General features: G+C 42.1%; 1 protein-coding gene across 1 annotated transcript in view; it reads right to left on the bottom strand.

Annotated features, from left to right (window-relative positions):
• LOC126092466 (pyroglutamylated RF-amide peptide receptor-like) overlaps positions 1-13218 on the bottom strand; it is a 123937-nt gene extending 110719 nt beyond the window's left edge. Inside the window, exon 1 of the mRNA XM_049908070.1 lies at positions 13101-13218. Coding sequence (XP_049764027.1) covers positions 13101-13192 — 92 coding nt within the window. The 5' untranslated portion in view covers positions 13193-13218. The remainder of the gene's footprint in view (positions 1-13100) is intronic.
• Positions 13219-14449: the final 1231 nt, after the last annotated feature.

The raw sequence follows: 14449 nt of genomic DNA, 5'->3' as shown, positions 1-14449 counted from the left end.
CTGGAACCTGGCTGGGCGTTTTTTCCATTACTGATATATCTTTACCCCTTCATTTCATTCTGTCGTTTCTTAGTTGGAACTTTGTGGGGTTCGGGTTCAAATTAACTGTAAATACTCATTTCTTGACATTGAGTTCAACTGGGCATTAGGATGGGAGTTGTGATTCAAGTAAATTACACTACGGGCCATTAAAATTGCTACACCACGAAGATGCTGTGATATGCAAATGATTAGCTTTGCAGAGCATTCACACAACGTTGGCGCCGGTGGCGATACCTACAACGTGCTGACATGAATAAAGTTTCCAACCGATTTCCCATACACAAACAGTAGTTGACCGGCGTTGCCTGGTGAAAAGTTGTTGTGATGCCTCGTGTAAGGAGGAGAAATGCGTACCATCACGCTTCCGACTTTGACAAAGATCAGATTATAGCCTATCGCGATTGCGGTTTATCGTATCGCGAATTGCTGCTCGCGTTGGTCCAGATCCAATGACTGTTAGCAGAATATGGAATCGGTGGGTTCAGGAGGGTTATACGGAAAGCCGTGCTGGATCCCAACAGCCTAGTATCACTAGCAGTCGAGATGACAGGCATCTTATCCGCATGGCTGTAACGGATCGTGCAGCCACGTCTCGATCGCTGAGTCAACAGATGGGGACGTTTGCAAGACAACAACCATCTGCACGAACAGTTCGACGACGTTTGCAGCAGCATGGACTATCAGCTCGGAGACCACGGCTGCGGTTACCCGTGACGCTGCATCACAGACAGGAGCGCCTGCGATGGTGTACTCAACGACAAACCTGGGTGCATGAATGGCAAAACGTCATTTTTTCGGATGAATCCAGTTTCTGTTTACAGCATCATGATGGTCGCATCCGTGTTTGGCGACATCGCGGCGAACGCACATTGGAAGCGTGTATTCGTCATCGCCATACTGGCTTATCACCTGGCGTGATGGTATGGGGTGTCATTGGTTACACGTCTCGGACACCTCTTGTTCGCATTGACGGGACTTCGAACAGTCGACGTTACATTTCAGATGTGTTACGACCCGTAGCTCTACCCTTCATTCGATCCCTGCGAAACCCTACAATTCAGCAGGATAATGCACGACTGCATGTTGCAGGTCCTGTACGGGCCTTTCTGGCTACAGTAAATGTTCGACTGCTGCCCTGCCCACCACATTCTCCAGATCTCTGACCAATTGAAAACGCCTGGTCAATGATGGCCTAGCAACAGGCTCGTCACAATACGCCAGTCACTACTCTTGGTGAATTGTGGTATCGTGTTGAAGCTGCATGGGCAGCTGTACCTGCACACGCCATCTAAGCTCTGTTTGACTCAATGCCAAGGAGTATCAAGGTCGTTATTGCGGCCAGAGGTGGTTGTTCTGGGTACTGATTTCTCAGGATCTATGCATCCAAATTGTGTGAAAATGTAATCACATGTGAGTTCTAGTTTAATATGTTTGTCCAATGAATGGTCGTTTATCATCTGCATTTCTTCTTGGTGTATTAATTTTAATGGCCAGTAGTGTATTAGTGCCCATTGTATATATTTATGTCATTGCCCACGTCTATTATAATATGAGCGTTCTGTTTATATTAATTATTAGACACCGATGACTTGTTACTGAAATCACTTGGATATTGTGTCGTGAATTTTACTTGAACAGGTTTTAATCATTACCCACTGTGCTTATATTTTTTTATGTGATTGTGGCTCAATGTTTGGTCTGAGCCTATAACGAAACTACTCTTAGCGTTAGCTTTATTAGAATGTAATTTGCTAATGAAGAAGTTTACCCCTTGTTTTAGTCAATATGTGCTTGCCCAATACAGGTGGAAACAAATCCATGGAGAGCTTAAAGTCAGCTAATGTTAAATGATACAATTCCAAACTGCAAAATTTTGTTACCTGTTTAATTGTAAGTGTTGGACCTCTCATCCTTGCTAAAGAGGTGTCAAAGAATGAAGTACATATACAGTATTTATGAATGAATATCTTTTCTCATAAAGTCATTATTTGGTTATTTACCCAGCACCTTATGGTTCACGGCTTCTTGATGGCTATATTGTTTCAATAATGCATTGCCCATCTCAAATCGTAATTGACGATGTCATTACTTCAACATGGTTACACCTAGGGGTCATCTGTTACGATGCCTCAATTTCAACTATGTGCGCTGTACTCCGAAACACATGTGTCTGGACCACAGATCGTGCCCGTCTTGCTTTCCAGAGCCTCTGCTCAAATGGTTCAAATGGCTCTGAGCACAATGAGTCTTAGCATCTTTGGTCATCAGTCCCCTAGAACTAAGAACTACTTAAGCCAAACTAACCTAAGGACATCACACAAATCCATGCCCGAGGCAGGATTCGAACCTGCGACCGTAGCGGTCGCGCGGTTCCAGACTGAAGCGCCTATAGCCGCTCGCCCACAACGGCCGTCGGAGCATCTGCCCTCCACATTCTGTGATGGAGCGTGGACGCGAATCACCTTGTCGTCTACTTGTAGTTGCACTGTGCTTCAACCACTTTCCACATCTTCTCACGACAGTACCACGTGAACAACCTACCAGCTCTGCCATCCCCTAGACGCTCTTTACCGGACGCTGGGCCACAACAATGTGCGCTTTGTAAGAGTCGTTTATGTCTTTTCTTTTCCACATTTCCGGTCCATATAGTCGCTAGAATAATTCCCCATTCGCCTCTGCTCCGCTTACTTGCCTTTCTTACTGCACAGCATGGCCACTACCCTACCAGATGGCATTCATTCCCAGTGTGAAGAGGTCATAATATTTGTTTGTCAATGCACGTATGGAAATACACTACTTGCCATTAAAATTGCTACACCAACAAGAAATGCAGATGATAAACGTGTATTCATTGCACAGATATACTATACTAGAACTGGCATGTGATTACATTTTCACGCAATTTGGTTGCATAGGTCCTGAGAAATCAGTACCCAGAACAGCCACCTCTGGCCATAATAACGGCCTTGATACGTCTGGGCATTGAGTCAAACAGAACTTGGATGGCGTGTGCAGGTACAGCTGCCCATGCAGCTTCAACACGATACCACAGTTCATCAAGAGTAGTGACTGGCGTATCGTGACGAGCCAGTTGCTCGACCAACATTGACCAGACGTTTTCAGTTGGTGAAAGATCTGGAGAATGTGCTGGCCAGGGCAGCAGTCGAACATTTTCTGTATCCAGAAAGGCCCGTACAGGATCTGCAACAGGCGGTCGTGCATTATCCTGATGCAATGTAGGGTTTCGCAGGGATCGAATGAAGGGTAGAGCTACGGGTCGCAACACACCTGAAATGTAACGTCCACTGTTCAAAGTCCCGTCAATGCAAACAAGAGGTGACCGAGACGTGTAACCAATGGCACCCCATACCATCACGCCGGATGATACGCCAGTATGGCGATGACGAATACACGCTTCCAATGTGCGTTCACCGCGATGTGGCCAAACACGGATGCGACCATCATGATGCTGTAAACAGAACCTGGATTCATCCGAAAAAATGGCGTTTTGCCATTCATGCACCCAGGTTCGTCGTTGAGTACACCATCGCAGGCGCTCCTGTCTGTGATGCAGCGTCAAGGGTAACCGCGGCCATGGTCTGCGAGCTGATAGTCCATGCTGCTGCAAACGTCGTCGAACTGTTTGTGCAGAGGCTTGTTGTCTTGCGAACGCCTCCATCTGTTGACTCAGGGATCGAGACGTGGTGCACGATCCATTACAACCATGCGGATAAAATGCCTGTCATCTCGACTGTTAGCGATACGAGGCCGTTGGGATGCAGCCCGGCTTTCCGTATTACCCTCCTGAACCCACCGATTCCCTATTCTGCTAACAGTCATTGGATCTCGACCAACGCGAGCAGCAATGTCGCGATACGATAAATCGCAATCGCGATAGACTACAATCCGACCTTTATCAAAGTCGGAAACGTGATGGTACACGTTTCTTCTCCTTACACGAGGCATCACAACAACGTTTCACCAGGCAACGCCGGTCAACTGCTGTTTGTGTATGAGAAATCGGTTGGAAACTTTCCTCATGTTAGCACGTTGTACGTGTCGCCACCGGCACCTACCTTGTATGAATGCTCTGAAAAGCTAATCATTTGCATATCACAGCATCGTCTTCGTGTCGGTTAAATTTCGCGTCGGTAGCACGTCATCTTCGTGGTGTAGCAATTTAATGGCCAATAGTGTATGCAGCACCTCAATTAGATTTACATAAGCACGATAGTATGCTGACCAGAGGTACGACTGGCGCTGATGTTCCGATTAAGAAAACGCTCTAAGAAATAAAAAAGCGTAACACCACGAAGGATCTATCCCAATTAGACGTAAATCAGTAGATGTTATATACAAGTACAGACAAACGTATGATAACAATTTCAGAGAATTTTGATGATTTATTCAAGAGAAGGTGCTTCTCAAATTGAAGAAGTCAATAACGCGTTGGTCCACCTCGGGCCCATATGCAAGCAGTTATTTGGCTTGGCATTAATTGACAGAGATGTTGGAAGGTTTGTTGAGCGATGTAGTCTCAGCACTGTCCAAGTAGTGGGTTAGATCCTTAAAATCTCGAGCTGGTTGGAGAGCCCTAACCGTAGCACTCCTAACGTTCTCAATTGGAGAGAGATCTGGCGACACTGCCGGACAGTGTAGTGTTTGGAAAACACGATACAAGCAGTTGTAACTCCGCCGTGTGTAGGCGGGCATTATCTTACTGAAATATAAGCCCAGGATGGCTAGTCATAAAGGTCAACAAAAAGGGTCATAGAATATCGTCGACATACCGCTGTGCCGTAAGGGTATCGCAGAAATACAGGCAATGTGGTCTCCACACCATTATTCCTGACTATCAGGCCAACTGATTGTCCGAATCCTTTACACACATTACTTTACCATAAAATGGAACGCTGATATCCGGACTGCCCACCGTGCAATCCTGAAAGAGTAGTGGAGTCAACTCGGATCCAAGCTTGGGAGCCGATTGTCATTTTATAATAAGAAATGTTGTTTCAAATAGAACTTAAATTTCTCCATGCCAAATAGGATAGCGACATTGGCTGGATTATCTGTTTACAGGGCATGCACAGTAGTATTATGGGCTGCCTACCAACCAGGCAATGACCTATTTCCTCTCCACTTGACGCGTATTGTTTTTCGCACGCTGCTTCCTAAAGCACCGCGTAAACGAGTTTAGAGCACATGATTGAAAACTTATAAGCAATTTCAGGGTGCAAATTCTCGTTCAATAGGTGAAGAGGTGTAGTGTCCCTTGGATGAAGGGGTGTAATCTTCCTCAAACAGTATAGTGTGGTAACTTGTCTCGTGAGCGTCTACATGTGTGCTAATTTTGTTCTCGTTGCTGCATAACAATTTATTATTGAGAAACACGTATCATGTTAACACCTTTCGTGCGTCTTCTTCACTCAAAATCACGTAAGTCTCTGTATTTTATGCATGTCTCCCTACGCATTTTACCAAATGAAACTGATCTGGAATGGTTGGTTTACAATAATGAAGCAGAGTTCGTTCACTTCAGTTCCTAACATGGGACGATGATTCTGTTATGCGAGAGATTCAGCTCTGTTTGTCGTTTTACTATATGCATAGGAGACTGTAGTGACCAACATCACAGGCAGGAAATTACAGCAATTCGCAGTAGTTTTTCGACTGTTTTAAGTAACTGGTCAAAGCCTTTGTATTTTATGCATTTCTCCCAATGCATTTTACCAAATGAAACTGATCTGGATTGGTTGGTTTACAATAGTGAAGCAGAGTTCGTTCTCTTCAGTTCCTAACATGGGACGATGATTCTGTTCTGCGAGATATTCAGCGCTGTTTGTCGTTTTACTGTATGCATAGGAGACTGTAGCGGCCAACATCATAAGCAGGAAGTTACAGCAATTCGGAGTCGTTTTTCGACTGTCTTAAGCAACTACAGGCCAACAAATTAGTTATTCGAGGATCTCCTCAGTCGGACAAGAAGCCCAGACTTGTAAACATTTATTATGTTGTAATATATAGCCACTCTTGAACAGTTTGTAGGGATCAACCCGTGAATGATAGTATGGACGAGTAGCATCAATAGCCAAACGCCATAGCGTGTGTGTAGCTGAAGACTTGATTCCGAAGCTATTTTCTTTTACGAAGTGGTCTAATAATATTTTTTCGTGGACTTCAGAAATCGATTCCGGTATGTTCACGCCTTTCAGCGAATAGAATATCGTAGTTATCCAAAAATATTGTGATACAAACAAAACCTTATGTTTCCCCTTCCTAACAGAAGGAAATGCTAACGAAATCACTATTGCGTCATAGTTAAACGGCAAACTTCTCGGGAAACCCACTGCTCCTAAACGCATAAAATCAAGACAATAACTTTAATGTAAACAAATCTAAAATGTAAACGTCTATCCATGACAACATAACGCCACGGCCGTTACAACGAAACCATCAGCGGATGTATTCGTTTCTATAGATTCGTCGATTATCACACAAAATGAAGGTTAACTGAAGCACTCAGAAATAAATGTTAAGTAAAGGTTTATCAGAAATCGGGTTTATACCACAATATACACACTGATGGACAGTTTTATAATGGTGTTAAAGAATATGCAGATCAGAAAGCTGGAAGTCCGTCAAACTGTGAATTTGTCATATTCAAGGTACTTCGGTTTCAGAAACAGAAACTGTTAACTCCCGTTTTCGAGTTACAAGTTGTTATGACAGGAAGCTGCAGCGTCAGACATTTGGCGACGCTACTGCCAGTACAGGTTCCACTATCAACTGAAAAACGGCGGAGAACTGTCGTGATCTGACGGTCAGATCCTGGAATGAATGTCTATCTGAAGATAGTGGCTTGAAAAATAGACCTAATGAGGACGCACAATCACCAGAACGCTATTTCGATGATGGAAACACGACTTTGGGAGAAAATAAAAATGCTCGCAAGGACAGTAGTAAACGGTCTACGTCATCTGCAAATGAAAATGAGCTTTCTACAACAAATCCCGTCCGTGGATGTCAAAGACGCAGTAATCCCACCAAATGGAAGCGCTCTATTCGCAAGGAGTTGAAAACTGCGGGTAAGAAAACTATAAATTCAGGACATACACAACATTAATGGGATTCTTATGCAGTGAATCTCTGATCACATTTGACCCCTGTCAAGAAATTCAGACGTTACCTACTGCTCGCCTTTTCTTTCCAACTTTGCCAAAAATTCTATCAGTATGCATGAAAGAGTGTCCTGGGATATGGTCATACAGATAAACTTCCTGAAAACATACCTGAGAAAGACGCAACCAGAATGCAAACACACATCTGTTTTTGCTCTGTGATGCACAGCTGTCCATGAAAACATGTAGCTATTCGAGAGACTGATCAACTTCGTTTGCGACATACCATTTCGTACAGCTAATAACCTCATTTAGCGATTTTCCACAAATTGTTTCAGACATAAATAGAGTTGCGTCGTTGGAAGCCAGGTTACATACAACTAAACTATGCATCCATAGTTGTGTTATCCTTTGCAAATGTTTGTTGCAGGAAGAGGTGTTCTTTTAATATAAAAAAATTCCCTCTATGAAAGACTCTTTCTCAGATCCACTTTAGAAATAAACACTAATAAAAAGTCAATCGTCAACTGCACAAGGAAATCTTTATATTGTTGATGAAGGTTTCTCGGGTCTCCAGCCGGGTGGTAGAGTTGATATCTCGCGACGTTTCGGGAAGTGTCATACTACCCATCTTCGCCAGCAGATGGGTAGTATGACACTTCCCGAAACGTCGCGAGATATCAACGCTACCACCCGGCTGGAGACCCGAGAAACCTTCATCAATAGTTTACGCCGAAAAAGCCTACAGTCACTTTATTTTGTTCTCTTTACCAGTTTCAACAGTTTAAATTGTCATCTTCGAAAGTGAAATAGTATGAAATCACTGGTAAGCAAACGTCAAAATAAGAACTTGACGCTAGTGTCATTGGTTACGAATCAAAAAAGTTGAGTGACGTCGCTAAAAATATATATATTCGATGAGTAGCAGAAAATGAACTGTGAAATCGCAAATCGTACACAGAATATGCGACGAAAGTCAACCAACTACGATTTGCGATTTAACTGTTCATTGTTTGCAACTCGTCGCACTATCATATATGTTTAGCGACGTCACTCTATGTTATTGATTCTGTAACAAAGGGCACTGTCGTCCGGTTCTTATTTTGACGTTAGCTCACCAGTGATTTTAGCATATTTCACATCTTAAGATGACAGTTTAAACTGTTGAAAACGGTAAAATGAACCAAATAAAGGTATTCTTGAGCAGCTGATTACTGACCTTTTATCTTTGTTGAAATATTCTGCAGCTGCTGAACCTCGGCTATGAACAAAATCATCTGTGTAGAGATGTTCAGTTTTCTGGCAGCCCAATTTTTCCAATATGGCAGCAGCTATAGCTTGCTCACTAGATGCTGCACTATATTGTGTATCCACTTTAGTGCCATCACGAGAAATATCTTTTCGGCTGACCAAATTTCAAATGAAAACCGTGTTGGAATATATCATTAAACAATCGATACATTACATTGTTCTGCAACTCAGGATACTGATTACGGAAGTCCCCATGTAAGTAAAACACTGTCTGTTGAGCAGACAGTAGTTTCTCAGTTATACTTTTTGAGCGACAATAATGACGCTACTGAGTGAGAAAATTGACAATAAAATCACGTATTTTCTGGCAAACATAATAATGTTTCTTAAGTCCAGGAGCATGGTTTCCTCCGTCTTCCTTCGGTGAATTATCCAGTCTGCTTACTTTTCGATCCAATCTTTCTTGCTTTATACCGTAAAGATCAAGAATTTTCTTCATGCATACTTTAACTTGAACACAATCACGTATGACATCTTGCTGGTAGGTAGTTTCCCTCTGCTTGGCTTCCAGATGACGATGAAAACAAGTCTGGACGTAAGATGTGGGATTGTTTTCATTAAGACGGATCTAGAACATGACGAATCATTCTCTGGCTCATGCCAGAATAAGTATAATATTGAATAGTTATTTATAATAGTACAATGGAATTTTAATTTATATACTCTTAAGTCATGACTGGGTCAGTTACTGTTAATTTTTATATTTATTATAAGTGCCGATTAAATAGCTTTACTTGTCAAGAGCATAGTAATATTTATCAGACTGTAATGTGGCCTGAATCCAACGCACAGTATAGTTTTAAATATTACATCTGGACAAAAAGACGGGCATTCGATTCGTGTAAATATGGTAATTATTGTCACAGAAGACTTTGCTTTAATTTTATAACAGCGAATTGCCATGCTGTTGTTCGATACAACTGTAGAGATAAGTATTTCGTTGCTCATGAATGATACCATATCTTTTTTATCAGAGCAGCACTTCTCTGCATACACACACTTGCAGTGAAAACCTTTAATCTTGGCGCTTGATTTACAGCAGAGACTTTTTTAAGCTATGTAGGCTTTCTCTGAAATACAATATCACAGAATAATAAACAAGTAGTCCTGCAACATATGTAAATATATTACTATATGTTGTGATAACGCTCAAAATACACCACAATGGTTTCGTAAGGTAAAGAAGGCAAAATGTGATGAAGATGGCTCGCTGCTGGAACATGTTACTCTGCCAGAAAGAACCACATTTTATAACACAATGCTGTATGGAAGTGATGAGAAAGAGTTTGTAGTAGAGATAGAATGGTATTATTTAATAAAAATAAAATTTATGTAACACATCCACTCTCTTTAGTGTACAGCAGTGCTGGAAAAATGACTAGTGGAGAATCATAACAGTAGTTATGGTAACTTCATGTAATATTTTATAAAGCACAAACTCAAACAGTGAGGATCAGAATTTGTTAGGTAAGCGAGTTCACAACTTTACATTTGTTTCAAGTCAAAAGTTTTTAATTCACAATTTAAAAAAAAAGCAGATGTCGCACGTCCTACATGTGTAAAAAAGGGGAAGAATATTCAATACAATATTGTGTACCAGACTGAGCCACTAAGTAAATTCAATTCATGTGTACTGATATTTTGATATTTCTGAATACTTTTCAAAACTTTACGTAGCTTTCCTGTAATATTTTGAAACAGTGACTTAACATCTCTTGGATATAAGAGCTTAAATTATTACTTATAAACTTCACCTGTTCAGTTTGACCTTGATAATCTTTCAACGCAAAATTTAAGCAACATACTAAAAGCGATAATATGATGGTAAGACAGAGATTTAGGAACCAAATTTTAGATTGTGAGACATTTCCAGAGGCAGATGTGGATTTTGACCACACTCTATTGGTTTTGAACGGTAGATTAAAACTGAAGAAACTGCAAAATGGTGGGAATTTAAGGAGATGGGACCTGGATAAACTGACAGAACCAGAGGTTGTAGAGAGTTTCAGGCAGAGTATTAAGGAACGATTGACAAGAATGGGAGATAAAAATACAATAGAAGAAGATTGGGTAGCTTTGAGATATGAAATAGTGAAAGCAGCAGAGGATCATGTATGTAAAAAGACGAGGGCTGGTAGAAATCCTTGGGTAACAGAAGATATACTGAAATTCACTAATGAAAGGAGAAAATATAAAAATGCAGTAAATGAAGCAGGCAGAAAGGAATACAAACGTCTCAAAAGTGAGATCAACAGGAGGTGCAAAATGGCTAAGCAGGGATGGCTAGAGGACAAATGTAAGGATTAAGAGGCATATATCACTAGGGGTAAGACAGATACTGCCTACAGGAAAATTAAATAGACCTTTGGAGAAAAGAGAACCACTTGTATGAATGTCAAGAGCTCAGATGGAAACACAGTTCTATGCAAAGAAGGGAAAGCAGAAAGGTGGAAGAGGTATATAGAGGGTCTGTACAAGGGCGATGTACTTGATGACAATATTATGGAAATGGAAGAGGATGTACATGAAGATGAATGGTAGATATGATACAGCGTGAAGAGTTTGACAGAGAACTGAAAGACCTAAGTCGAAACAAGGCCCCGGAAATAGACAACATTCCATTAGAACTACTGACAGCCTTGGGAGTTGACCTAACTCTGCCGTCTGGTAAGCAAGATGTACGAGACAGGCGAAATACCCTCAGACTTCAAGAAGAACATAATAATTCTAATCCCAAAGAAAGCAGGTGTTGACAGGTGTGAAAATTACCGAACTATCAGTTTAATAAGTCAAAGCTGCAAAAACCTAACGCGAATTCTTTACAGACGAATGGAAAAACTGATAGGAGCCGACCTCGGGGAAGATCAGTTTGGATTCCGTAAAAATGATGGAACACGTGAGGCAATACTGACCCTACAACTTATATTAGAAGGAAGATTAAGGAAAGGCAAACCTACGTTTCTAGCATTTGTAGACTTAGAGAAATCTTTTGACAATGTTGACAGGAATACTCTCTTTCAAATTCTGAAGGTGGCAGGGGTAAAATACAGGAAGCGAAAGGCTATTTACAATTTGTACAGAAACCAGATGGCAGTTATAAGAGTCGAGGGACATGAAAGGGAAGCAGTGGTTGGGAAGGGAGTGAGACAGGGTTGTAGCCTCCTCCCGATGCTATTCAATCTGTATATTGAGCAAGCAGTAAAGGAAACAAAAGAAAAGTTCGGAGTAGGTATTAAAATCAATGGAGAACAAATAAAAACTTTGAGGTTTGCCGATGACATTTTAATTCTGTCAGAGACAACAAAGGACGTGGAAGAGCAGTTGAACGGAATAGACAGTGTCTTGAAAGGAGGGTAAAAGATGAACATCAACAAAAGCAAGACGAGGATGATGGAATGTAGTCGAATTAAGTCGGGTGATGCTGAAGGAATTAGATTGGGAAATGAGACACTTAAAGTAGTAAAGGTGTTTTGCTATTTGGGGAGCAAAATAACTGATGATGGTCGAAGTAAAGAGGATATAAAATGTAGACTGGCAATGGTAAGGAAAGCGCTTCTGAAGAAGAGACATTTGTTAACATCGAGTATTGATTTAAGTGTCAGGAAGTTGTTTCTGAAAGTATTTGTATAGGGTGTTGCCATGTATGGAAGTGAACATGGACGATAAATAGTTTAGACAAGAAGAGAATAGAAGCTTTCGAAATGTGGTGCTACAGAAGAATGCTGAAGATTAGATGGGTAGATCACATAACTAATGAGGAGCTATTGAATATAATTGGGGACAAGAGAAATTTGTGGCACAACTTGACTAGAAGAAGGGATCGGTTGGCGGGACATGTTCTGAGGCATCAAGGGATCACCAGTTTAGTATCGGAGGGCAGCGTGGAGGGTAAAAATCGTAGAGGGAGACCAAGAGATGAATACACCAAGCAGATTCAGAAGGATGTAGGCTGCAGTACGTACTGGGAGATGAAGAAGCTTGCACAGGATTGAGTAGCATGGCGAGCTGCATCAAACCAGTCTCTGGACTGAAAAAATGGTTGAAATGGCTCTGAGCAGTATGGGACTTAACATCTGAGGTCATCAGTCCCCTAGAACTTAGAACTACTTAAACCTAACAAACCTAAGGACATCACACACATCCAAGCCCGAGACAGGATTCGAACCTGCAACCGTAGCGGTCACGTGGTTCCAGACTGAAGCGCCTAGAACCGCTCGGCCACAACGGCCGGTCTCTGGACTGAAGACCACAACAACAACAAAAATTAAAAGCGAAGGAATTTCACACCATCTTTTCTGGTTTTACTGTGGTGAACGTGTCCCCAAAGTTTGTGGAAATGTTCCTAATGCTCACTGTATATTTTCACTGTGATGATAGCATTTCACATCAGTGTCCGGAGTGCTGGAATATTTTACACAAGAACATATAGATCCATCCAGAGTGAAAGATTGGTGGTGGGAGAGGGTGGGAGGGGGCTTCTGTGTTATAATACTTTTCATTAACACAGTTACTGTTTATCACATTTTAGGACGACATGGTAAGAGGACGACAAGTGTTCTTGTCACGCTTTAGCTTCCTGAAAAGAATGGGAGCAGGCGAGAGATGGAGTTTGTCGATTGGACTCACCTCTCGATGCTCATGGCGGTGAGCGTGAGCACGGAGCAGATGGCGGACACGCTCTGCAGGTAATGCAGCAGCTTGCAGATGAAGGCGCCCATCGTCCAGCTGTGAGAGAACAGCTTCGCCAGCTGCCAACACACAGAAGGGGAAAATCCTCGCTGTAGTCAGAGCATCTCCATGGCACTTACACAATACCCACAATTGTGATTAGCACTAATCCTTAGCTGGCAGCGTGCGCAGTGTACAAGAGACGTCATGCAATTTATGGCACAAGAATGATACGTTTTTGCTCTCTCAGCTCGTACCGAAAAAAAGGGAAGGGACAACTTCCGTCTATCGAAATCCTAGAATGCTATGTCATGCACTTCACCATCCCAGACAGGTACCTTCATCAACCCAGGTCATCTAAAACAGAGGTGTCCCACTTTTTTTTTACCTTACTTGGCCTCACTGGAAGAAGACGAGTAATTTTTGGCTCAAATGGCTCTGAGCACTATGGGACTTAATTTCTGAGGTCATCAGTCCCCTAGAACTTAGAACTACTTAAACCCATTCGGGAGGACGACGGTTCAATCCCGCGTCCGGCCATCCTGATTTAGGTTTTCCGTGATTTCCCTAAATCGCTACAGGCAAATGCCGGGATGGTTCCTACGAAAGGGCACGGCCGACTTCCTTCTCTGTCATTCCCTAATCCGATGAGACCGATGAACTCCTGTCAGGTCTCCTTCCCCAAGCAACCCCCAACCTACTTAAACCTAACTAACCTAAGGACATCACACACAACCATGCCCGAGGCACGATTCGAACCTGCGACCGTAGTAGTCGCGCGGTACCAGACTGTAGCGCCTAGAACCGCTCGGCCACCTCGGCCGGCAATTTTTGGCAGCACGTAACGCTAACAGCAGACAAAAAAAGGAAAAGGCCAGTCGGAGGTATGTAGTTGACACATTTAAGTAATTTAGAATTTATTAATTTATGACTGGTTATTCCGAAAAAGCAAGATGTAATTAATGTGACACTTTGTATGTAGATTTCATCTACAATTTTATATATCAGTAATTACAAATCACATAATTTATCTGACATTTGACTTGAAATTTGGAATCTGATGTGTGAATAACAGGTTCGATCGAAGAAGTTACAATTCTCAGGGTGTTCTCAAAGTGTTCATCTGAGACATCGGTTGTATTTTCACTCTTTGTGTACTTTACACTAGAAAATAACTGCTCAGATACGCTCGTGCTTCCTAACAAAGGTGACATATATTCAAGGGATTTATTTCTCTGGGCAGGTATGATCCGTAGAAGTTCAACAAACATACATTTGTATCTCTCCTGGAAGAAGGCGCGCGGGTA

The sequence above is a fragment of the Schistocerca cancellata genome, chromosome 7 (assembly GCF_023864275.1).
Source record: "Schistocerca cancellata isolate TAMUIC-IGC-003103 chromosome 7, iqSchCanc2.1, whole genome shotgun sequence".
Taxonomy (NCBI): domain Eukaryota; kingdom Metazoa; phylum Arthropoda; class Insecta; order Orthoptera; family Acrididae; genus Schistocerca; species Schistocerca cancellata.
This window is presented reverse-complemented; position numbering and strand designations above follow the sequence as displayed.